General features: G+C 41.1%; 1 protein-coding gene across 1 annotated transcript in view; it reads right to left on the bottom strand.

Moving 5' to 3' along the window:
- Window positions 1-26,964, bottom strand: part of LOC309551030 (uncharacterized protein) — a 181,951-nt gene that overhangs the window by 121,729 nt on the left and 33,258 nt on the right. Inside the window, exons 2-5 of the mRNA XM_082251472.1 lie at window positions 25,124-25,277; window positions 19,078-19,223; window positions 11,752-11,904; window positions 8,292-8,375 (exon numbers count right to left, since the gene is read on the bottom strand). Of these exons, the coding sequence (XP_082107598.1) occupies window positions 8,292-8,375; window positions 11,752-11,904; window positions 19,078-19,223; window positions 25,124-25,277 (537 nt within the window). The remainder of the gene's footprint in view (window positions 1-8,291; window positions 8,376-11,751; window positions 11,905-19,077; window positions 19,224-25,123; window positions 25,278-26,964) is intronic.

The following is a 26,964-nucleotide window of genomic DNA, read 5'->3' as shown; positions in this document are numbered from 1 at the left end:
GCTTTTAACCATACATTGTATACCCCTGTATGTTGTGGTCTCTAAGGTGCCCATCTAATAGTTTTTTGAAACTATCAATGCTCCCTGCTGATACGACTGCTTGTGGAAGAGAATTCCACATCCTTACCGCTCTCACAGTGAAGAACCCCTTACGCATTTTAAGGTTAAACCGCCTTTCCTCTAGTTTTAGTGAGTGGCCACGTGTCTTATTGTATTCCCTTACTCTGAATAGTTTGTTCCTTATGCTAGGGTCGCCAGTACAGTATTTGTACATTGATATATCCCCTCTCAAGCGTCTCTTCTCCAGAGAGAATAGGTTCAGTGCTTGTAGTCTTTCCTCATAGCTGATGTCCTCCATTACCCTAATTATTTTTGTTGCCCTTCTCTGGACTCTTTCCAGTTCCAGCACATCCTTCCTGAGGACCGGTGCCCAGAACTGGACAGCATACTCCAGATGTGGCCGGACCAGAGTCTTGTAGAGTGGGAGAATAATCTCTTTATTTCTGGAGTGAATCCCCTTTTTTATACATCCCAGTATTCTGTTGGCTTTACTTGCAGCGGCTTGGCATTGCATGCCACTGCCAAGCCTGTTGTCTACCAGTACCCCCAAGTCCTTTTCCATCCTAGACTCACCCAGAGGTTCCCCCCCTAGTGAGTAGCTTGCTTTCTGTTTTTTGGCCCCCAAGTGCATTACTTTACATTTTTCAACATTAAACCTCATCTGCCATGTAGTTGCCCACCCCGTTATTTTGTTCAGGTCCGTTTGTAAGGTTTCTACATCCTGCATAGAAGATAATGGCATGCCTAGTTTAGTGTCATCTGCAAATACTGAGATTGTACTAGATATCCCCTCCTCTAGATCATTTATGAATAAATTAAACAGGATTGGTCCCAGGACCGAACCCTGGGGGACCCCACTTTCCACACCCGCCCAATCCGAATACTCCCCATTAATCATCACCCTCTGGACTCTCCCCTGGAGCCAGTTCTCTATCCAGGTACTCACCTTATGGTCCATACCTACCTTCCTTAGTTTGTACAGTAAGCGTTTGTGGGGAACGGTGTCAAAGGCCTTTGCAAAGTCCAGATACACCACATCCACAGGCTTACCTTTATCTAGGTGGCAGCTCACTTCGTCGTAGAAGGTTAATAGATTGGTTTGGCAAGAACGATTTTTCATGAATCCATGCTGATTACTACTAATAATACCGTTTTCATTACTAAAGTCTTGTATGTGGTCCCTTAACATCCCCTCCAACATCTTGCAGACTACAGATGTTAGGCTGACCGGCCTATAGTTCCCCGGGATATACCTTGGCCCCTTTTTAAATATTGGTACCACGTTGGCTTTTTTCCAATCAGCTGGCACCATACCCGTCTGTAAACTATCCTTAAAGATCAAGAATAATGGTCTGGCAATAACCTGGCTGAGCTCTTTAAGAACCCTCGGGTGCAAGCCATCCGGTCCCGGTGATTTATTTATGTTAAGTTTCTCTAGTTTAGTTCTAAGTCTATCTTCTGTTAGCCATGGCGGCACTTCCTAAGGTGTGTTTAGTTTGGCCTTACAAGCTAGGTTTTTGTTTCCTATAAAAATAACAAACATGTTTTATTTACCTATTCGGTTGCAATGGATTTACAGTGGAGTGGCCCGGACCCTCCTCTTCTTGGGTCCCTCTTCTGTGCTTGCTATGGGGGTACCTGAGCCAAGTCAAAGCTCCCTGTCTCAATGCAGACACAGAGCCCCGCTCCTCTCTCTCCTGATTGGCTAGCTGACTTTGATTGACAGCAGTGGAAGCCAATGGCGCTGCTGCTGTGTCTCAGCCAATCAGGAGGGAGAATCTCGGACAGGTGATAAAATCATGGACATCGCTGGACAGAGAGAAACCTCAGGTAAGTGTTAGGGGGCTGAGGGGGGCTGCTGCACACAGAAGGTTTTTTATTTTAATGCATAGAATGCATTAAGATAAAAAACTTCTGACTTTACAACTTCTTTAATGGATTGTTTGACTGGGTGTGGCAGCAGGGTGTGATCTCAGAAAGTAAAAAGGACAATATGTGGGTCCGTAATTACAACATGCCAGTATTCTACCATATTCCTAAGGTCCTTAGTCATAAGGTCGTACAACAGAAATTAAAGACCCCGTTGGCATGATGCATTTCACCTCTTCAGAGCCACATGAGACTATGAAATGCGTCAGACCATTGGGTCTTTGATTTTGCACCAGTTGATGAAATTTGGATATAACTATGCTGGAATTTGTGATGTGCTTTTAATAATAGCAACTTTGTAAGTATAATACTTACCACTTTTTTATTCAATAAATTATTTATCTTAGAAAAATGAACTAGGTTGGTGCGCCCTCTGTGTGTTTTTGTATGGTTTCAGTGTTTCAGACTCGCCTAAGTTTTTGAGGGCAGCAAGAATGTAGTTATCCATTTCAAAGCAAAATGAAGCTATAAACATACTCATCTGGAGCGGTTACTTTTCCAAGCGCAGAAGCCATTGTGCTTGCGACTGCAATACATACATGATGCACTGACAGTGTGGAGAGGTATCCCTGATCAGTTAGATTGCTTTAAGGACACATTAAATTCCAATTCCAAGAATATCCATTTTACATATTGTGCAGACCATCAAAAATCTCAAATGCATTCAAACTAGTACATTTTGAAAGCTTACTAGAGGAAATAAAGCCCCCATGGCACCAGTCTCCCCCACCACCACCACCCCAACAACCATAGGGGGTACCACTTGAGGGAAGTTACTTTGAATCCACAGGAATGGCTCAGATGAAAAAAATATTCCTCTCTGGGTCTGAAGAACTGCCTAAGGAATTAGACAAAGAGGATATCCCCACAAATGAATGAGGGGCAGTAGTTCTCAATGAAGACAGGAGAGACCTTGTACAAAGGAGTTAAAGGAAGGTCCAAGGGCACCATGTCCTTTAATCGGATATTTACATTGTATGGTGCACACTGGGCTGAATAACATAAAATGCTTCAAAGCACTGGCACATTCTTATGGATAATTCAGAAGTAACAAGCATTGTTGTACATAGACCCCTAGTGACAGCCCAAATGGCAAATAATCTAAAAACCACTTGGTAAAATTAGTAAAATATGCTTTGTTTGCACTCTTGTTCACACTAATAAAAAATTACAGAACAGCTGGCTCTGTGTGTAAAGGAAGCTATGTTGTTCAGGAACTGCTATACATGTTAGCTGAGGAGGCCATCTATGATGGTATATTCTACTGTTCTTTCCATGCATACTGGTTACTCCAACATACATTTTGGATGCTAAAAGGCAACATTAACTTTAAATAATTTGAAAAACGCAACATTTCATATTCCTGATATGGATATGTGCCTGCTGTACCATGTACTTTGTGTGAAAGCCCTGGTGTTCCTGCCAGTCCCTCTGCTTTCCCGTTAAAAAAACTGACCATGCTAGGGATGAGAGCACAGTGTGGTCAGTTCACTAGCTATGCTGGGAACTCAGCCTGCTCTCCTCCAATGATCAGACTTGATCTGACACACCTCCTCTGCACAGCCATTAATTGAGAAGACGAGTGTGCTGCTGCTCATCACGGCACATCACGGATCTGGTGGAAAAATTATTAGGTGGGGCTGGGGAGGACCCAGCTGTCACGGTACACGTGAGTACCAATGACAAATTTAGAGGAAGATGGAGAGTTCTAAAAAAACATTTCAGGGACTTAGGAGCTAAATTGAGGAGTAGGACCTCCAAGGTAGAATTCTCTGAAATACTACCAGTACCTTGAGCCACGCCAGAGAGGCAGCGGGAGATTAGGGAAGTTAACAAGTAGCTGAGTAACTGGTGTAGAAAGGATGGGTTCGGGTTCCTGGAGAACTGGGCCGACTTCTCAGTCTGGTAATGACTCTTTAGCAGGGACGGACTGCACCTAAATGGGGAGGGTGCCGAAAAATTAGAGGGGCTTTAACACTAGGTTACGGGGGGAAGGGTCCAGATGTAGAGCTAGCCAGCGGGGAGCAAGGTTCAGCAGGCAATATTGGGGGCATTAGCGGTAGGGTGACCAGAGATCCAAAACCCAAGGTAGGTAAGTTGATAAACCCAAAGTGCAGCCTCATAATATCTAACAAGGATATAGTATGTGACCGGACTAAATTATGAGGTTGTATACCAATGCTAGAAGTCTGGGTAACAAGAAGGGAGAACTGGAGCTGCTAATGTATGAGGAGGATTTCGATTTTGTGGGAATTTCAGAGACTTAGTTTGACAGCTCTCATGATTGGCTGGCAACCATTCAGGGGTATTCCCTTTATCGCAGAGATAGGGAGGGTAAAAAGGGGGGAGGGGTATGCCTGTATATCAAGAACAATGTGCAAGTGAATATGAGCGACGATATCACTCATGGAGCTAAGGAGGAGGTGGAATCCTTATGGGTAGAGCTTCAAAGGGAGGAAACTAAGGGGAAAGTAATATTGGGCATTTGCTATAGATCCCCAAACCAGAGGCAGGAGGGGGAGGCGGACCTCCTATCGCAGCTTGGAATGGCAGCAAGGATGGGAATTGTCATTATAATGGGGGATTTTTATTATCCAGATATAGACTGGGCAGAAGAAACTGTGCATTCGTCTAAGGCTCGCCATTTTCTAAATGTTTTGGAGGACAATTTCATGGGTCAGATGTTAAACGCACTAACGAGAAACAATGCGGTACTAGACCTACTGAATACGAATAATACACACCTGATCGCGGATGTAGAAATATGGGGCAACTTAGGAAACCGTGACCATAGGTCAATTCGTTTCAGTATAAATCACAGAAATAGGAAACACAAGGGTAATACAAGGACACTGAATTACAAAAGAGCCAGCTTCCCTAAACTGCGCTTTTTGCTAAACAATATTAAATGGGATAGAAACCTAGAAACAAAGAACAGGGAGGAAAAATGGGAGTGCTTTAAGAACATACTAAATAAAGCTATTGGTCAGTACATTCCAACAGGAAATAAGTTTCAAAGAGCTAAAATAAACCCTGGGTGGCTAAACTCCAACGTAAAAATGCATATAAAAACAAAAGAAAAGGCCTTCAAAAAATACAAGTCTGAGGGGTCATTGTCAGCCTTCCAACATTGGAAAGAATGCAATAAGAAATGTAAGAGCGCAATCAAGGCGGCTAAGATAGAACACGAAACGGACATAGCGGTAGAGAGTGAAAAAAAACACAAGCAATTATTTAGGTATATAAATAGTAAGAAATTGAGGTCAGAATATATTGGCCCAAAAAGGATGATGAAGGGAATTTGCCTATAAAGGACAGAGAGAAGGCAAAGGTTCTGAATAAATTCTTCTCCTCAGCCTTCACAAATGAAACGGGGAGATACAGTAACCTAGAATGTAATGTTAATGTTAATAACACATCACAGGAAGCACCCTCATGGTTTACAGAAGAGAGACTCAGAATTAGACTTGCAAAACAAATTAGTCACCGGGACAAGATGGCTTACACCTGAGGGTCTTTAAGGAACTCAGCCAGGTGATAGCCAGACCATTGTTCCTAATTTTTATGGGCAGTCTACCGAAGGGAATGGTAACAACTGATTGAGAAGAGCCAATGTGGCACCAATATTTAAAAAAGGGCCGAGATATATCTCTGGGAACTACAGGATGGTTAGCCTAACATCAATAGTCTGCAAGCTATTGGAGGGGATGATAAGGGACAATATACAAGATTTTAGTAATAAAAACTGTATCATTAGTAGTAAATAGCATGGATTCATGAAGAATTGTTCTTGCCAGACCAATATATTAACCTTCTATGAAGAAGTGAGCTGCCATCTAGATAAAGGAAGGTCTGTTGATGTGGTGTATCTTGACTTTGCAACGGCATTTGATACAGTCCCCCACAAACGCTTACTGTACAAACTAAGGTACATAGGTATGGACCCTAGTGTGAGTACCTGGATTGAAAACTGGCTTTGGGGGTCCAGGCATGGCCTCCTTCCTCAGACCGCTGAGCCTGTGACCCTAAGAAGGAGGCCATGCCTCAGAAACACGTTGTCATGGCAACTGTGTAACATCCACACTCTCTTCCCCCTCTATCCTGCCCGTGTGGGTTTTTGTGTCCTCGGAGACCGGGCGCATGTGCATTAGGATCTGCACGTAGAGCGTGGTGGTGGATAGTCTCGGATATGCTGCCAGGACCTGGGCAGCTAGGTTGACCGTCCACGGCCCCCCTTCCCCTGTCGGGATCTTGAGGTGGATTTAAGAGTGCGGCCACAGTGGAATCCTTATGCTGTATCTATCTTCACACAATGTGAGGTTTTTTTTGTGTGTATTTAAAGATAACAAAGGGAATGGAGGACTTCAGCTATGAGGAAAGACTACAAGCATTTAACTTATTCTCTCTGGAGAGGAGACGCTTAAGAGGGGAATTGATATCAATGTACAAATACCGTACTGGCAACCCTAGCTGAGGGAACACACTTGTCAGCGAAAGGGAATTTTAAAAGACACGCAGCAATTCAATAAAATTAAAAGATAAGCGGTTTAACCTTAAACTGCATAAAGGGATCTTTACCATCAGAGCGGTAAGGATGTGGAATTCTCTTCTACAAGCAGTAGTTCATACTGCAGGGAGCATCGATAGTTTCAGAAAACTATTAGATGGGCACCTTAACTACCACAACATAAAGGGGTATACGATTTACTATTGACAGCGCACACACACTTATCATAGGTTGAACCGGATGGACCCCCCCCACCTTCCGCCACTCCGCCCGGGTCTCCCGTCCCACCAGGAGACCCAAGTGACCAAAATGACAGTATTCAAAACAGCCAAACTTGGCATTTTGAATGCTTTTAAGTGCAAAGGAGGGATTTGGAGAATTATAGACCCCAGATCCCTCCATAAAGAGTACCTGTCATTGCCTATTACTGTCACAAGGGATGTTTACATTCCTTGTGACAGCAATAAAAGTGATAACAAAAAAATTTAAAGGTAAAGTGTAAAAAAAAAAAAAATACAATAAAATAAATAGGAAAAAATAAATACATTTAAAGTGCCCCATCCCTCCGTGCTTGGGCACCGAAGTGAACACATACGTAAGTCATGCCTGCAAATGTAAACAGTGTTCAAAACACACATGTGAAGTATTGATCGTTAGAGAGAGAGAGAGCAATAATTCTAGCACTAGACCTCCTCTGTAAGGCCCCTTTCACACTTGTGCGACTTGTTCTGGGACTTGGGACTGCAAAGTCACATGACAAGTCGTTCCCCATGATTTCCAATGAGTACCGTTCATATTTGTGCGACTTCAAGTCGCAAAGACTTCAAAGTAGTCCCTGCATTACTTTGGGCCGATTTTAATGCGCTTTGAGGTCCATAGACATAGGCATTGCTTCAAGTCCAGGCAAAATCGCGGCATAATCGCGTGACTTTTAGGTCCCATAAGGGTGAAAGGGGCCTAACTCTAAACAGGTAACCGTAAATGTTTAAAGCATCACCATTGGAGATTTTTACGTACCATAGTTTGTACCGTAGTTTCTCGCCATTCCACAAGTGTGCGCAATTTTAAAGCATGACATGTAAGGTATGTATTTACTTGGCGTAACATCATCTTTCACATTACACCAAAATATTGGGCTAACTTACTGTTTTTTTTTTTTTAAATTCGTAAAAGTGTATTTCTTCCAAAAAAATTTGCATTTGAAAAACAGCTGCGCAAATACAGTGTGACATAAAATATTGCAATGTTCGCCATTTTATTCTCTAGGGTCTCTGCTAAAATATATATAATTTTTGGGGGTTGTAATAATTTTCTAGCAAAAAATACGGATTTGAACTTGTAAGCAACATGTGTCAGAAAAAGGCTTAGTCATGAAGGGGTAACCTCCCTCAGAATCTGCTAATACAATATTTACAGTGCAGTAATCAAGTCTGTTGATTGTACAATCCCCACGATAAACCTTCCCCCTTCCTCACAATAAACATTAAAAGGCCAATGACCAGGCACTACCTGCTTTTTTACTTACATGGTATTTTGCAGTATTCTGTATATGAGTGTTAGTTTCAAAGGAGGACATAAATATGACACTGATTTCTAATTGCTGGATTTATCATACTTTTATTTTAGAAGTGTTTTATTTTGATTAGAATTTTGGGCTTAATTTTTTAACAACTGCAAGCCTAAAAAGAATTTGTATTGTCAGATGCAGCTAAATAAGAGGATTCTGACTGGTTAATATGATCATTACAAACATGGATCTTCATTTGCAAAAAAACAGCCTCCATTGCATACTTACTGACAGTCTCTGCTGCTCACTCTCTGAAGTTTTCTCAAGGAGCTTCTGTTCCAGTTCTCCACATTTACTCTTGTATTGTAAGACCTGCAAATTTGGCAATTAGTGTTAGAACAAGCCTTTATTGGGTAACAACTATACATATTTTAAGGAATTCTGGAACAGGAGGAATAAATGGATTGTCATTACTGGCCCCTCTCTGTAAAAAGGTTAGTTGCCTGTCTCCCAGGATTCAATACCTGGTAAAACTTAGAGAGCATATGAATAGAAGTCCAGGTGGCTGTCCTAAAATCAGGAACATGGTTGCCTGAAACACGCAACAAGCACTCGCAGATCTAGTAGAGTGCACTTAGAAAAGAAAAGGTCCTTAACACCATGAACGTGAACAATGATCTGTCTGAGCTGTCAAGAAATTGTAGAGCGAGAAGCCGGTTCCCCATTGCAGGGACTATCAGGGATAACAAAAAGAGAATCAGTCTTTCTAATGGCAGCAGTGATTAAAAGGTAATGGGCCATACACACTATAAGATTTTCTGAAGACTTTTTCCTTTAGACTTACCAAAACCATATAATATGAGGTCAAACCTAAACACTTTCCATTTGTATGCAATCAGGCAGGCCATTGCACTACATAGAAAAGGTAAATCTGAAGGAAAAAGTCTTCAGAAAATCTTATAGTGTGTATGGCCCTTAAGAATGCATAGCATGAACAACTTTGAGACAGAGAAGAGAAATCTCCTTTTTGAAGTATGGGTGGCAGAGGGACAGAAGAACAATGTCCTGGTTGAGACAAAATGCTGAAACCAACTTAGGAAAAACAAAGCTCTAGGCCTTAATACCACCTTGTTCTTGTGTAGAACCAAATAGGGCTCTGTACAGCACAAGGCCACCAGCTCAGACACACAGCTTCAGAAGTTAAGGAAACAAGGAACATAATCTTGTATGTATATCCCTAATGGGTTTAATAGGCTGTCTTGGACGAGCCGAAAAAAACATACTTGTCTAGGTATCTGGTGTCTGCCAAAAGTTTGTGCCACATCTGACTGGTGTCTGCTAAAAGTTTGTGCCAAATCTGACTGGGCCGAGTTTGGAGAATCACCAGAATGCCATCCATCCAAATTCTGAAGCAATGTATTGGCTACAGTTTTGAATCCTGAGGAATCAGGATCCAACCAAACCTTTTTAATGTCTATCGTTTGTATTATATTGTCAGTCAGAATCTGTAATGGCTGCTCTCTTAATAGATTTTATAGGTATCCCACAATGTTAATACCAAGGGAGTGTTGTAAGGGCTGCCAGAGGTGCCAACACTATGTTATACAATTGGAATATAGAATATAGACGAAATCCTGAGGCTACAAACTGGTAGTGTTGAGCTCCTACAGCAATATGGAGATAATGTTGATGCATTGGAGAAATGGGGACATGCAAGTACATGTCCTTGATGCCTCCACAGAGGCTAGAATGTATTTCTAATGAAGGAAGGCTATAACAGGCTTGATAGATTCCATGAAAAACGTTTGAACTCAAATGAAGACATTGAAATCCGATCCAAGATGGGGCGGATGTTCCCTTTTGGAACACTGAAAAGGTTAGAGTAAAACAACTTAAATGTTTCTGCCATTGGAACAATGGTCATAACTCTCTGGCTTAATGTAAACATATAATAAATATAATAAATAAGTACTTGCTCTAGTGGCCAAATATTCCTGTTTCAGTAGCCAAATTTTCAGTACTTTTCTGCACATTTTCTTTTTGAAGCAATGTAATATATGTTTGGATTATATATTTACTTTCTTTATTTGTAAAAGAATTACCAATGTCCAAGTGTACATTGGAAGAAAAAAGAGGGCTTAGTGGGACTTTGATGGTATCATACTCAATTCATATAAGACTAGGTAAGTATAAAAATCAAAAATACTTTATTTTTTTTCTTTAAAAGTCAAAAAAATATATATTTTGACAATTGACATAATATTATCAGACATACAAAAAACATTTAATAATATTATGTCAATTGTCAAAATATAAATTTTTTTGACTTTTAAAGGGAAAAATTAATAAAGTATTTTTGATTTTTATACTTACCTAGTCTTATATGAATTGAGTATGATACCATCAAAGTCCCACTAAGCCCTCTTTTTTCTTCCAATGTACACTTGGACATTGGTAATTCTTTTACATGTCAACCGGGATGGAGGTATCAAATAAATAACTTTTTACCAAACACAACCTCTTGATAGTATACTTTCTTTATTTGATGTTTTACTATGTATATAATGTGTATCCTTTGACATTTCAATAGAGACAACTGAAGTTAATGTTACAAGTTTGTTGTCATTATCTGATGTTCTGGAATTTGTGGTACTGCATATACTCATTTGCATATTTAGACATCATTTTTTACCATTATGACTATGTTTTATGTTTAAGTGGTGTTGCCCCTAAAAATGCATTTTTACCAACATATTATCTCTTTTTAGTATGGTGCTCCTTTCTGTATTTCTGTGGTTTATACCAATGTGCATGTCCACCAACAATGCAGGGTGTCAGGGAACCTGGAAGTCCACATATCTGCAAACATACTATAAGTTGATGGGCAAGCCAAAACATTTGTTTTAAGTGGAACTGAAGTCCCAAAAGAAAAATGCTTGGAGTTAGAGTTTTTTTATTTTTGTCAGAAGAGACATGCAAATTCTCCTGGGCCAAAAAACTTATTTCTGGGACATCAAACAATTTGGTATTTTCTGTATACATTCACCATGCAATGTAATTCCAGGCTCATTCCCAGCATGCTCAGGAGTTACCTCATCAATTACCACCCAAGGGCTGATGAGCAGTGATGTGGGCCCCAAAAGAAGTAGCAGAGAATATAGTGAGGGTGGAGTGGGGGAAAAGAGCAAGGACAGCCAGTCTGGACCTGCAGAAGATCTGTACCAGTTGTTAAAAAGATTTTCCATTATAATTTTGAGTACTGACAACATTTATCTTCAATACTAACTCCATATTTTTTCATTGTGGTTACAAGGCATAATTACTAACTTCCCATAAACACATCATGTGTACTGAGCCTCTATAAATTTATCATGACTACATGTTATCTATTTTTCCATCATATGTGGTACTCTGGTAATCTGCTACCATTTTATCATGATTGCCAATACTCCATAAACTCTTCATCATAACTCTTCCTCATGATTGTCAGTTTTCTCTTCATTACAACCAATCATCCCATCAAAATGGCTGATCTTATATCTCATCATGATTACCATGTCATCTTAGCATAATCGTTAATGTTGGTCAAATCAATATACACCCAAATATGAAGTTAAGGTTCAATAAAATAATAATAATTAAAAAGATAAATAATATATATATATATATATATATATATATATATATATATATATATATATATATATATATATATATATATATATATATATATATATATGTGGCATACCTTATTCTGCAATCTTTGTACTAGCTGAGCTTGCCTCTGCTGCCCCTCCTGGTAGGCAGCCAATTTACGTTTATAAGCCATCTCCTCTTCCTGGAAGCGTCTTCTCAGTTCTGAAACTGTTTCACTCTCTCCAGATCTCATCATCTGTTCCAGCTGTCAAGAGGTGCACAGAAGATAAACACATTTGCAAAATGAACATATCTAAATCACGGAATACAAATCTTTATTGGCAGTATCAGTAAAAAATGCAACTTCACAATGTATTTAAAAAGATTAAGCAAAAATGTGTAGGTATCTGATATGTATACATAAATAGCAGAATCCTGCTGTACTGCTCTGATTTTGTGGGTATCCCATAGACAGCAACATCATTGTGCATTGGTGGAAGACAGAAATCACAAGAAACCAATTATATCACTGAAGTATGCAGGTGATACAATGACACTGATGGGGTTGATTTACTAAAGCAGTAGTGCGTTTTTATTTTATTAAGTAAAATAATAAAATAATATGTTAACCCCTTCCCTGCCAATGTCATTATTACAGTACAGTGCATATTTGTAGCACTGATTACTGTAGTAATGTCACTGGTCCCCCCAAAATTGTCAAAAATGTCAGTTAGGGGTCTGATCTGTCTGCCGCAATGTGGCAGTCCCGCTAAAAATCGCAGATCGCTGCCATTACTAGTAAAACAAAATAAAACAAATAAAAATGACAGAAATCTTTCCCCTAGTTTGTAGACGCGATAACTTTTGCGCAAACCAATCAAAATACGTTTATTGTGAATTTTTTTTACCAACAATATGTAGCAGAATACAAATTGGTCTAAAAGGATCAAAAATTGGGGGGGGAGGGGGGATGTTATATAGCAGAATGTGAAAAATATATATTTTTTTTTTTCAGAATTGTCTCTCTTTTTTTGTTTATAGCGCAAAAAATAAAGATCACAGAGGTGATCAAATACCACCAAAAGAAAGCTCTATTGGTGAGAAAAAAGGACATCAATCTTATTTGGGTACAGTGTGGCAGGACCGCACAATTGTCTGTTAAAGTAATGCAGTGCCGAATCGCAAAAAATGGCCTGGTCATTAAGAGGGCAAAACCTTCCGGTCCAGAAGTGGTTAAGATCCTCAGAGCAGAAGTCACACCACAAGTCGGTTAATCAGCCTTTAGCAGCGTCAGATGTTTTTACAGCTGTAATGCCGGTCCTTGGAACGCGCTGGCCCTGGGTTTTTTTGCAGCTTGAATACGCCTATGCCACTTACAGCTCCTAAAAGCCTGTGTCTGCATGAGGCCATAGAATAAAATGGAGAGGCGTTTTTAAGCTGCAAAAAAAAAATGTCTGACACTGGTAAAAGCAGCTGTAAAAATGTCTTGTGTGCATGAGGACTTAGTAGTAAGATCTGTGCCATAATGCCTGGCCCTGGCTCCTGGGTATTTCAACTCACTTTGGAATTTTCACTGATCTTTTTTTATTTACCGTACTGTAAAATAAATTAGGAATCCAACAAGGGTAGTGGGAATTCTACCTATTATGGCAAACGAGCAGACCCAGGAACTCAGGCACCAATAATTTCCTGCCAAAGTTGCCCACACACATAAGAAACGATTAGGTGATCTAACGCTCTGGTATTACCATAAAGTGTTAAGTGACCTTTTAAGGAAAGTTTTTTCTTTGGCATCCCCTTTATGGAAAATAGGAGATAGCACCAGGTCTATAGTGACTCCAAGAAAAGGCAGCTCTATATTGTAAGTTCAAATTCTCATGAAACAAATGGTGCAATATATACACTGTATATGATTTGAATCTTTTGTAAGCATTCCCCTATATGTACTATGTAAACAGAATAACACATGGCAAAATGTTTAATATTTATTCATGCAACATTTGGAAGTGATCTCTAGGAGTGGCTGCTCCAGAGAGAATTCTGTTGCTCACACACTGTGGCCCCTGTTATAAGGCAATGCTAACTCACTATCCTTTTAGTTCCATGAATGCTGAATGAGCAAGTCACTGTATGGAGTAACTGGTCCCCAGGGAATCACATCAACTTGACTCAATCACGTGAAGTACTGGGATAAAAAGGCATAACTGGCTTGTTATTTTATTTTCTTGTTGATAGAACATTTTTGTTGTTTCTCTGAAAACATGTTGAATATAGTCACTAGACCTAAAACACTGAAAATGCATCGTGCATTAAAGAAAATGTCACTGAAAAATATACAACAAATAAAATGTAAAATCTTCATCCTATTAAATAATTATATTACTTTTTTTTCACTGTTCGCTATGTAGCACAGTGGTATATTGTTAAATCTCTTTTTTTGCATTAATAGACATTTTAGTCTGCATAGAGGATGTTTCCTGCAAATCATCTGGAAGTCAACTGTTTGTAGGAATATTTGTCCTGCACAATGACAGCATTATTTCAAATACAGGCAACAGTGACAGCCTTCTGAATTGTGTATAGACAGACCTCTGGATTGTGTACATCTGGAAATGGATTACAATAAACAGTGTTTCTGATGTGCTGAGTAAGGGCAATTGTCAGAAAAAGTCATTGCACGCAGATATTTTCGAAATGTTATTGTTACCACACTCATGCTGCTTTTGCATTGTCCAATCACAGGACCGCCAGACCTGTCAATTTAAGTATGCAGGTCTGCTCACAGTGCCTGATAGAACATTTGTTTATAAAACATAACTGTTCATCTATAATGCAGCATGCATTATCCTAAGAATAGCTACAGCAGCCCTATACAATTGGATTGCTCAAGAACACTAGAGTTCCTCTAGAGCAGGGGTGTCAAGCTCAATTTCTTTGTGGGCCGCATCAGCTTTATGGTTGCCCTCAAAGGGCCAGACTATATCAATTTATCAAGGCCTTTGCTTCTCAAAATAGGTGTAGGAACTAAGCCACGCCCCCAACCCCTACGCCTCCAAATTGCATCCAATGGTGGATAGGGCTAAGTTTCATTAACAGTGGGAGGATCTTAATGGGGCAATAAATACCAGGAGTGCAGAGTTAAGGGATGCGCTGGGTGCAGAGTTCAAGGGTGCGCTAGTTGCAGAATTCAGGGGAGCAATGTGTACAGAGTGCAAGTACAGAGTACCGGCTGAGAAAAAAAAAAAGCCCTGGGTGCGAGGGCCACATGAAATGGTCTGGTGGGCCGGATTTGGCCTGCGGGCCTTGTGTTTGACACACGTGCTCTAGAGATTACAAGGGTTCTTTGAGCAGTAGCAGATGAAACTACCGTCTGATAATGCGTGCATTGTTCTGGCACCATGATTTAGCAGAGCCACAGACATAGAGCCAGTGAAGCCTCTCCTCTCGTTTCTAATGTAAGTAACCACTGACACCAATGATATTTTTAGCTTTCCTTATGGGAAAAACTCTTTCCACTGACCACTAATGTAAGGGGAATTCCTACCACTAACCATGAATATAAGGTAGGACTACAATGACCACCAATGTAAGGGCATTCTTTTCACAGACCCTAAATGTAGCATTCTTTCTACAGACCACCAATCTACAGAGGCACTTCTCCCACTAACCCCAGCTGGGGGTCTCCTTCACTGACCACCAGTATAAGAAGTCTTACTGACCATCATTAAGAGGGAACTTTTACACCCACCATCAATGTGGGGGGCATTTTTTAATGAGCACCAGCATAGGGGGCATCTTTCCAATGACCACCAATGTAAGGGGGCACCTTTTTAATGAGTACCAGTGTAGCTGACACCTTTCGACTGACTCTTAATATAAGAGAGTAAAAAGAAGGACTTAAAGAGGATCTTCACCCTAGAAAGAAAAATAAAAATGAACAGTCAGCAGCTATAAATACCGTAGCTGCTGACTTTTTAATAAAAGGACACTTACATGTCCATGGATTTAGCGCTGTCATTACCTGGGCTGGTATGTCGCTAGTCTTCGGGTCCCCGTTGCGGGCATGTTTACTATGGGAAGCCAGCTTTGACTAATTGCAGCTTAAGAGCCGGTGTTCTGCCGAAAACTCTAACTTGCAGAGAACACCAACCACGCCAATTCTGTTGACTCTACAGAAGGAATAATTGGAGATTTTGACCACTTGGTTTTTTCACAGAACTGGTGGTACACGCTATAATGAGTGGACATTTTTAGTCCGCCCGCTAGTAACCAACAAAATGGCCGCCTCCAAGCCGTCAACAACTAGTGGGTGGACTAACAATGTCCATCAATTATAGCGTGTACCAGAGTGTATAGGCTGCCGGTGTTCTGTGAAAACACCAAGTGGTCGCAATCTCCAATTATTCCTGCTGTAGAGTCATCGGAAGTGAAGTGGTTGGAGTTCTAGGCAAGTTGTATTTTTTGCCAGAACACCGGCTTCCTACTGTGCATGCGTGAGCTGTGCTGCACTCTGTGAATGGTACCGCAGCCTCCTGGAACCTGTGATGTGTCCCAGAAGGCTGCGAGAAAAGAGAGGGGAGCCCTAAGTGTTCAGAGTGGAAGTGGGAAAGGGTACCTATTAAAACCAGGTACCTACTCCCCCCCAAAAAATATAATTTGCCAAATGTGGTAAAGGAGGGGGAGGAGGAGGACATGAAGTGGAACTTTTCCTTTTGGATGAAGTTCCCCTTTAAGTGAGGACTAGTTGTGGAAAGAGGAAAAAGTCAGAACATGTAGACAAGATTTAATCTTTATATATCATAAAAGAACAAAGTATATTGGGTTTTAATAGGGTCCCCTTCATCACAGTCTGGCAGTGTTTAATGAAGGTGAACTGAAATAAGATGAATGTAGGAATCCTGAGAGGTATAAGTATATTGCTCTAGTCGCTGGTTGTCTTGTTTTATCGCACTAAAAAGCCTACCAAACACTTCCATGTTGCGCAATGTAGTCAGAATCTGCTCAGGATATGCCACTCAGTTTTATCGGACATTACTTACAGCCATAGCTGAAATATCATTGCTGGTCAATCAAAAATTTTAAGATTTGTATACCATCACCATTTGCAGATATTGTGCTGTATTTAAAATCACAAATGTCAATGCACGTTAGTTTCCCATATACTGCTAGCCTCCACGCTGGTCATCGCTAGACACTGGCGCACCTCCTCACCCCCTAATCCGTCCGAAGTGATCTCACAGGTACAGCTCAACTACCAATACGAAAGACTCCTGGCACTGAGAACTCCATCCTACGAAACCTTTGAAAGTCTTTGGGGCCCGTGGCGTAGGTGGTGCGAGGGCCGCGGCCCTCTTGTTGCCTCCACCGCGGTCCCCCCTGCTCCATCTCACTCCCTCTCCTCCCCACCCATCCCCTCTCCCCCCTCCCAGAGCGGATGATTCCTGTCTTGACTCCTGTTGATAGTTTGCTCATTATGCATTATTGTTTGTATGGAAATGTTGCTTAAGTCATAATACCTTCCTCTTTGCACAGTAAAGCTTTATGACTATGCTCTTCTACATGTTACATATCTTCCAACATCGGCTCAGCGGCTGCGCCCGCGAGCTTGTTTTTTGTTTCTTTGTTTTGATGTTTGAAAAACTCAATAAAATATTTGAAACTAAAATCACAAATGTTTGGAATTATACCAGGGTTCCCACAATATGTTTAGAATGTTACAGGCACTGTAATAGGAAAATGATTAGTTGCAATCAGCAACTGGAGTTTTCACTCATGCATGACATAAAATGTAAAAAGAACCCTAAATAAACTGATTGGAGATCTTTGGTTGCATGACCTATTGAAAACTGGATCTGTTTACAGTCTGGCTAGGTATCTATTGTTGCCAAACCCCTCCTCACCAAGTGTTTCAGAATAGCTGTATGCATTTTTTTTATTTCAGTGTATTCATACGTTTAGATCCAGTTAAGCCAATTTTGATATTAAGCCAGCAACTGACTGGCGCCATTAGCATGATGCTGCCACAGTTTTAAAGCTCAGGTACAGACGGGGTGATCTTTATAGTTGGTTTTAAATTTTTTTTTAAAGCATACGCCCTAAAACCACTGAGCCAATTTGCAGCAAAAAGTGTCCTTTTAAACATATGACCTTTAAAACAGGCAATATACACTGATCTTTTTGTTCCAGAGGATACAGAAACATAGTTAAGGGGTTCAATTAGTGGCTAAATGGCACTAAAACTGTTTGAGAATAATAATTAACTTGACAGCTCTCAATCTGATATAAAACATTCGTGCTGAACAAAATCCATGGAGAAATATTTATGTTGTCCAATAAAATGTGTCACTATAGAAGCATTTCTTTTTGAAAGTGTGAAAGCTTGACGTCTCTTGTGCAGCTAGAAGGGATCTATGGGGGGAAGGGATAGGAGTCGGAGATCACACGTCCCTGGGAAAGTGCTTGTGGGGAGGGCAATGCTCCCACTGGGTTGTTAACAGCCAGACAGTTTATTTAGTGCTGTTATGAGAGAGCGTTAATTCTGCTCGGGAAGGTGGGAATGTGGCCCTGTGGGGGGAGCGGAGGGATGCAGCTGGAGGTAATGATGCAAGTTCTGCTCTCAGGGACAAGGTCACAAGGCAGTCAAGGACCCTGCTGTCACTGTGTTTGTTGGCTTGTAGTAGGCTGCCAAAGGCTGACACAGCACACAAACAGAAATGTTAGCCTCTGCTTGAGCCAAGATGAGTATGACATTCAGATGGCACTGTGAAAGAAACTTGGTTATTGCTTTAAACTGTACTAAATGTATACAAATGTAGGTACGTCTTTACTGTACTAAGGGTATAGTTATGCTGCAGTCAAAAATTAACACTATAAAGTGACTCCAAACTGCTAAACACCTCTAATTTTCACTCTGACATTTGTCACATCCACCTGCACGCCCTCCCTGCTTGCTTTTTCTTGACTGGCCATGAATCTGAGCCTGTAAATTGTAGATCAGGGGGCTCATTGGTTCATTTGGCAGTCTATTCCTGCAAGAGTGTACAATGAAGGTGCGCAGTCAATATTTTAAGGAAAAGAGACTGTAGCCCTGCTCAGAGGTATGCAAGCCCTGTTATATGTCAGCATTTCATTATAATAAACTCACAGGACCACAGTGCAAAGGACCCTCTGACTTTAGTGACTCTGACACTCCCTCCTGGTGTACTCATGCCCATGCCAATTAATTCTAACACCATGTGACAGTATAAAATAGGGATACAATGTGATTATAATCACAACAATCCCCAGGCATTGTGACCTCATGTAGCTGGAAATACTTTCATTAGCATTCTGAATCAAAAGTGTTCACTGCTGATGGCGCAGACAGGGTGCAATGCCAAGTGATATTCTTTGCCCTAGTCAAGGTCTTTATGTCCATGCATGGTCTGATCCTGGTTACCTTTTCGTTGAGTGCATGGTTCTTGATGGTGAGGTCATCACGCTCAGAACGGGTTAGTGCCAGCAGGTCTTTGGATCGAAATAACTCATCTTGCAGAGATCTGTTCTCCTCCTTCAGACTTATGTTAGTTGATATGTCTGGGAAGCCTAAAGAAACAGGACAATTAACAGAAATTGACTTTTTTTTGGGGGGGGACTGACAATTTTTTTTAGTTATTATTTAGTTTAGAAAATTAGTTTTTCAACGTACAAAAAAAAAAAGAATTACATGACATTCAAATTGCTAAAGCGCAACAGGTTCTATCACACAGATAATTGAATTAAAAAACAGTAGGTAAACCTTAAGCCAGGGCACGCAGTAGGTTACCTAGAATAAGATCATCAGTTTTGCCGCCAAGAAGAAGAGAAGAGATTACATAATCACAAATAAGTCTTATCCACGCTGAGGTACGCAGCTGCATACCAATGGACACTGTACTAAGTACAAAAGTGAAGTAGAGGAGTACAAAAGGATAAGAGGAAAGGAGAAAAAAAAAAAGAGGAAGGGATGGAGAGGGGATAAGAGAAAGTCCACCTGCTTCAGGGCCCAACCAAAATCTGAAGTCACCATCCACGCACGTCCCACAGCAACCAAGGGTGAGTCAGACAGGGGAAGCCCCCAGAAGGTCCCAGAGTTCACCAAACTGGGTTATAAGTGTCTAATGAATCATTTAGGGAAGCAGTCAGGTATTCCTCTTCAAATTTCGGATCCTCAAGTGCAGTTAAATCAAAGGAGTGGGGCTTTGGTTTCTTCAATTTGAGAGCAACCAAGCACTGCGCTGCACTGTACCTGTGCAAGGATTTTTTAGAAAGTTTTCAAAAGGATTGAGGAGGGAGACCCAGGAGGAAGGTTTTAGGATTAAAAGGGATCCAGGTTTCAAAGATGGAGTGGATTAAGGAGTGGACCATCTGCCAGTAGGGGGCTATCAATGATCAGGACCGTAAGATGTGGTCCATTTTGCCAGGATCCTTTTTGAATTGCCAGCAAAGGGGGTCAGTGGAGGGATATATAGAGTAAAGCAGGTCTGGGGTTGATATCAGTGAAAGAGAATCTTATACTGGTTTTCTTTATAGAAGGTACATATGGAGCTTTTGGAGGCTTTTGGGACCATACATGTTTTCACGTCTTTAGGATCAGCTCTTCCCCCAAGGCCTGCTTCCACTTTTGCTTATAGCCATGCTGAGCCGCTGGTGGCATGGAAATAGAAAGTGTTACATAGTTAATCTGGTTGAAAAAAAACACAAGTCCATCCAGTTCAACCAACAAAGAAAAAACAGAAAACCAACACACTCAAATAGAAAACCTCCCTATACCTTATCCAATACCCACAGTTGACCCAGATGAAGGCAAAAAAAACACCCCAATAAAGCACAATCCAATTTTCTCCAGCAGGGGAAAAAATCCTTCAACTTTACCTATAAATATTAGTATCCAGTTATATTATGTGCATTTTAGGGATAGACCGATATGATTTTTTCAGAGCTGATACCAATATATTGGTCACAAAGTATCGGTATCGGCCGATATGGGCCGAAATTTTGTACATCCTATGTCAGGGTCCGAGACTAGTCTTCTCCTCCTCCAACCATTAGGTGGTGATGCTCATGTAAGGGTAAAATGATGTCACATAGCATAATTCCGTTTACAAATGTTATTAAAAATGCCACTCACATATGTACAAAAGATATAAGCAATTCCACATTAGCAGATCTGCTGGCAGATCAGTATCTCTCACCCTCTTGCCGTACGTCATACCTGGGTGATACCGCTCCGTCCAGCACCCACTCAATACCACTCCGTCTCTCACCCACTCTGTCTCTCACCTGCTCCGTCTCTCACCTGCTCCGTCTCCTACCCACCCGATACCGCTCCGTCTCTCACCCACTTGCTGTAAGTGACACCCGGGTGATACTGCTCCGTCCGGCATGCGATCTCGGAGATCACGTGGTCATGCCGAGACCACGTGACCTCCGAGATCGTATGCCAGATGGAGCGGTATCACCCGGGTGTCACTTACGGCAAGTGGGTGAGAGACGGAGTGGGATCAGGTGGGTGGGAGATGAAGCGGGTGAGGGAGGGAGTGGTATTGAGTGGATGCTGAACGGAGCTGTATCACCCGGGTATCACTTACGCCAAGTGGGTGAGAGATACCGGTCTGCCAGCAGATTTGCTAATGTGGAATTGCTTATATCTTTTTTACATATGTCAGTGGCATATTCAATAACATTTGTAAACGGAATTATGCTATGTGACATCATTTTACCCTTACATGAGCAATATTTGATATATCGGTAATATCGGCCAGTTCCGGGGCCGATACAGATATATCGGCAAAAGCTAATATCGGCCCTCCGATAATCGGCTTTGCTGATGATCGGTCGATCCCTAGTGCATTTAGGAAAGAATCCAGGCATTTCCTTAAAGCATCTGTACTGAGTTAGCCAGAACCAGCTCTTGAGGGAGTCTGTTCCACATTTTCACAGCTATTACTGTTCACCGATCCCCTGCTGAGCAGGCAGATGGCAGCTCCGTCTCTGCGCTGTGTGCGGAGACAGAGCTGTCAGGTCCCCGCTGTTCTCTATGGGGGAATCGGATGAGAACGAACCGCCTGTTCATTCTCATCCGATTCCATCCGATCCGCTGGACGGATGGAAAATAGGGTTTCTATCCGTTCAGATTTGACAGACCGGATTGGATGTTAGCGGACATGTCTCCGCTGACATCCGATGCCCCATAGAGATGCATGGGGCATCCGTTCAGATCTGCCTGAAAAATTGACAGGCGGATCTGAACGGTCCGCTAGTGTGAAACGGGCCTAAATCTCTTTTACTCCAGACACAAAAAGAGTGCCCCCTTGTCCTCTGTGATGACCTTAAAGTGAATAACTCTACACCAAGTTCACTATATTGACCACCTACTGTATGTATTTACTATATACATGTTGATCATATCGTACCATAATCTCCTCTTCTAAAGAGAGAATATATTCAGTTCCACCAATCTTTCCTGATAGCAAGACTCATCCATGCCTCTTATCAGTTTGGTTGCCCTTCTATTCAGTTTCCCCAGTTCCCCAATATCCTTTTTGTGAACTGATGCCCAAAATTGGACTGCATATTCCAGATGAGGTCTTACAAATGATTTGTACAGGGGCAAATGATCTCTCTCTCTCTCTCTCTCTCTTCCATACCTCTATTAAAACAAGAAAGGATTCTGCTGGCTTTGGAAATCATGGCTTGGCATTGTATGCTATTATTAAGTTTATGATCTACCAGAACACCCAGATCCTTCTCCACCATGTTTGTATGATGCATGCATATTCTTAGCCTCCAAGGGCATAACATTACATTTATCAACATTAAATCTCATTTGCCACACAGTTCCCCAATTAAACAGTGCATTGGGGTCGGCTTGTAAGTTAGAGACATCCTGAAAGGATGTTATTCCACTGCATAGCTTGGTGTCATCTGCAAAGACTGAAATTGTACTCTTAATCCCAGATCCTATAACATTTATAAATATATTAAATAGTAAGGGTCCCAACACTGAACCTTGGAGTACACCACTAACAACCTTAATCCATTCAAAGTATGAATCATTAACTACTACTCCCTGAATATGGTCTTTTAGCCAGTTTTCTATCCTATTACAAACTGATTTTTCCAAGCCTGTAGACTTTACCTTACACATTAGCCATGTGGGGGGAACTGTGTCAAACACTTTTGTAAATGAGGGGTTTATAAACCATGAAGATCATTCCCTTAGAGGATGGGCCTTCTAGACACATTCTTTCAAACACTATTGGTTTAAACACTTGGAGGGTGCTAGTGAGGGATTGCGCATAGTGGCAAATTTGTAAATAGCTAAAGAAAACCTGCCTGGAAACAGCATAAGCATCCTGCAAGTCCTGGTAGGTCAGCATGGTTCTAGTTCTACCATCCCCCCAGTTGACCAAAATGAAACAAGGCCCTTTTCATCCAAAAGTGGGACATCTGTGAGGTCAAGCTGTCAGGGATATTAGGCGCAAATATAAAAGAGGTTGCTAATGAAGAGTTAAGGGGGTAGAGCTTCTTGGCGTGCTGCCACAGGGTGTGCAGGAGAGATATAGGTCCCAACAGGCAGGAAGTACTGAGTGGGACATTGATACCCCACAACACAGAATTTGGGTGGACAGAAGCCAGACACAGTTTCTCAACCTCTGTCCAGCGGTTTTAGTTATTGAGGGTATACCAAGAGGTGAGAGAGCATAGCTGGGCTGCCAGGTATTACTTTACAACAACTACAACATTCGGGAATGCAAGGCCTCCTTCATCCCAGGGTGAACAGAGGGCAAATTTAGGGATCCAGTGTCTTTTTTAATTTGGAAAAAAAATTAGCAGGTCAGTTTGGAGCTTCTTAAGGTGTGAAGACCGGATATGAATGGGCAACGTCTCAAGAAAGTAGAGGAATTTAGGTAAGACCACTATTTTAATAGTAGTTATATGTCCAAACAGGTAAATCTTGTCAGTTATCCACTTAGTAAGCAAAGGCTTAATAGAGGTACATAATGGGAGCATATTGGCTTTGTAAAGAGTATTGTAGAATGGTGTAAGATTAACACCAAGATATTTTAGCGTAAAGGATTTCCAAGAGTAGGGAAACAAATGCAATAGATGGTGTAAAGTCTTATAAGGTATATTGAGGGGGAGAGACTCCATTTTAGTGTTGTTAATTTTATAGCCGGAGGCTATATCGGGAGTAAAAAACTTTTACCCATAGACTATACCCATAGACACAAGATAGTGAGTATCCTTAAAGGGAAATAAACATTAAATACATGACAAAGTATTACCAGTGCACTATAGGTTAGCCAAGGAGATGGGAGTCATGGACGTCTGATAAGTGTTGAGCTACTTTTGTGATTCAGTTCTATGTGTGTACATTTCAGTTTCAGCTATTGGTTTTTGTAAACAACAAAAACACAAGAGCTCTACCTGCTAGTTGGATAAATGAATGCATAACATTTATTTATTTCAAATTGAAACAAAAAAAAAAATAGAAAATTTATTTTTTTACTATTTTTTCTAGTTTTATGCACAAACATATTTTAAGTTTAACATTCTTTTTTAATCCAATAGGTTTTTTTTTATTATATTGAATAGCTAAAATACAAATAACAGATAGATACACATGTCAGTGACAATTATCCACAATCTACATAAAACTGATAGGGTGAGTAAGTTGCTAGCACAACCACAAATGTTTAACCCGTACATATATATCTAAGATGCTGAACCTTAAAATGCATTTTGTTAGATCAAGTGGAATACACCTAGCCACCACCTTGTCATTCGCAGTCTCAAGTTGAACATTCACATGTTTAAGAAAGCTCTTTGTTACACACAACCTACAAAAAAATAATTTTTCATTGGACAAAGAATTTCTTTCTCTAAGATGACCTCAGTCCACATGTACATCTTCTGTATCTAGAAGTATTATCTGAGTATTACCTGGCAATGCTGGGGAGATATCTCCCCAGAACATTTTCCAATGGATCATTTGGCCTCAAGTACTGCTCTGGTGACAACTCTAAATTGTTGGTTTCCCCCTCATTCTCTGTCTTGGTGACAGTCATCATCAGGACAAATTGAGGGGGGGGGGGGATGGCTCCCCAGCAGGGACACAGATAAAAGAAGTTCAGACACTTCCACATTCTAATCTAAAACTAAACAAAAAAGCTATGCTTTTACATGCTCTTTAATACAGATCAGAAGGGTGCATCCATGGTATTGTTTAACTTGTTAAAGGATCTTGTTACTTACAGCTGATGGTAGCATAATAAATCTGCATCCATGGAAGGCAAGAGAAGAATAAGAGGGAAATATTACAGAAAAATAAAATCATAAAAGTTTACAGTATTGAAATACGCAAGCTTTAATGTTTTACATACAGTGCAAAATCTACCTTAAAAACCATCCTTCTGGTCTGGTAACAGATATCAGAAGCAGAAGTGATCCATTGGACTTACTATATGGTGAGTCGTCACTCAGATTCTGGGTGATGATCTCTCGAATGCGCGCCGGGACAGGAGTAAGTGTGTCTCTCTCCCCTTCTCCACTGCGAACACTCAAGATTCGGTCTTCACCTTCACTGTCTGGATTAAGTACTGTGTTCTCCAGGCGCTGAAACACACATTTTACAAAGACTTAGAAACAGAAGGTAATAGACATTTTTGATAATGAAATTTCATTGTTACTAAACACTTATGTAAATCTCTGAATAATTCCTGACAAAACAATCACATTCCAATTGTATGTGTACATATACTTAAACAGTAGAGAATTATAAGAGGGACGATGTGGGCAGCAGTCTAGAGCACACAGTGCTATAGCAGCCTATAAACATAAGACTACATCCATATTCCACATACAAATTTATTATATGGTGGTAGACAGACACCAACTGACTCCAAGAGATACATTAATCAGACAAGTTAGAAAATCTATCGTATTCACTACTGTTACCCAAAATCTCTGCTCTCCATGTTGGAAGTATATATTAGAGTCAGTGCTGTATTTTGGCCTAGGCCAACAAGGCCCAGGCCTAGGGCGGCACTTTGCAGGGGGGCAGCAACAAAGCCGCCCCCCCTCCACCTGAGACTCTATTGGCCACTGGTTGCTAGAGCCGCCTTTCCCCCCCCCTCTCTCTCACTCCCCTCTCTCTCATCCCCCCTCTCTCTCATCCCCCCTCTCTTTCATCCCCCCTCTCTCTCTCTCACTCTTTGATCCCCCCCTCTCTCTCACCCCACCTCTTTCATCCCCCCTCACCCCCCCCTCTCTCTCTCATCCCCACTCTCTCTCTCCCATTCCCTCTCACACCCCCCCCCCTCTGGTGAGATCTCAGGGGCTCTTGTAGTCCTTTAATTTTGGAGGGGGTTACATCCGTTAAAAAAGGAGTGGGGCAAATTTACATAAGAAGGGGGGGTGCCCAATTTTAGTCTTGCCTAGGGCAGCACAAAATCAAAATACACCACTGATTGGAGTATTGTATATTACTGAAAATTTGAGGCTCTAAGGGCATTCTTATTGTGCCTGGGCATCTGAAATTCCCATATAACATCTATAATGTTATGTAAAGGTGGTGCTAGGTTCATCATTAGTTCTCCATAACCAGCTGCTGAAGTCTGCAACCTACAAACATCTCCAAGTCCGCCATCTTTGTTCCCAAACAACTTTTTTACCCTGGATTTTTAAGATGAAATAAATAGTTCTGGGCTCTACTGCCATTGTTGTGGTGCTCTCCCTAGCCACTCTATTATACTGTATATATAGGCAGCCTAATAGGGGCATGTCAAATTTTAAAATGAACACTCAAGCTATGACCTTCAAAAGAATGGAAATAAAGCCAACGTGAGAAGCTTGCAGTATATTCCACTAAACATACAAAGCTGATATTATCTCACTACAATAAAAAAGAACGGAGGCCAATAAAAAAAAAACCTCTGCGGCCCTTTTACCTTCCTGCTGATAAAAATAAATGGATGGACAGACATTGGTCACATAAAACAGCATTTTTTTCTGACTAATTAGGGTGCTAAGCGACCAGTTAGCATTTGTGATGTGCAAAGATTTGTCGCAGCTCCAGGTGCAAGCCTGTTGTTCAGCCATAAATATGGCTATTAACCGGTGTAGTGACAGCAGAAAAGTGGAACTTTACCCATAACAACTTGATGAAAAGGTAATGTTCCTTAGCAAGTAAGGAACAAGTAGTTCCACATACTGTATATAGCTTTGCTACCAAAATTAGTGTGTGCTGTAAGTTGCCTCCAGTGTTCCAGGTTTTTTTTGCTGGAGGCTGCCATTTTGCTGA

This window comes from Pelophylax lessonae (assembly GCF_965119305.1).
Source record: "Pelophylax lessonae genome assembly, chromosome: 3".
NCBI classification, from domain to species: domain Eukaryota; kingdom Metazoa; phylum Chordata; class Amphibia; order Anura; family Ranidae; genus Pelophylax; species Pelophylax lessonae.
This window is presented reverse-complemented; position numbering and strand designations above follow the sequence as displayed.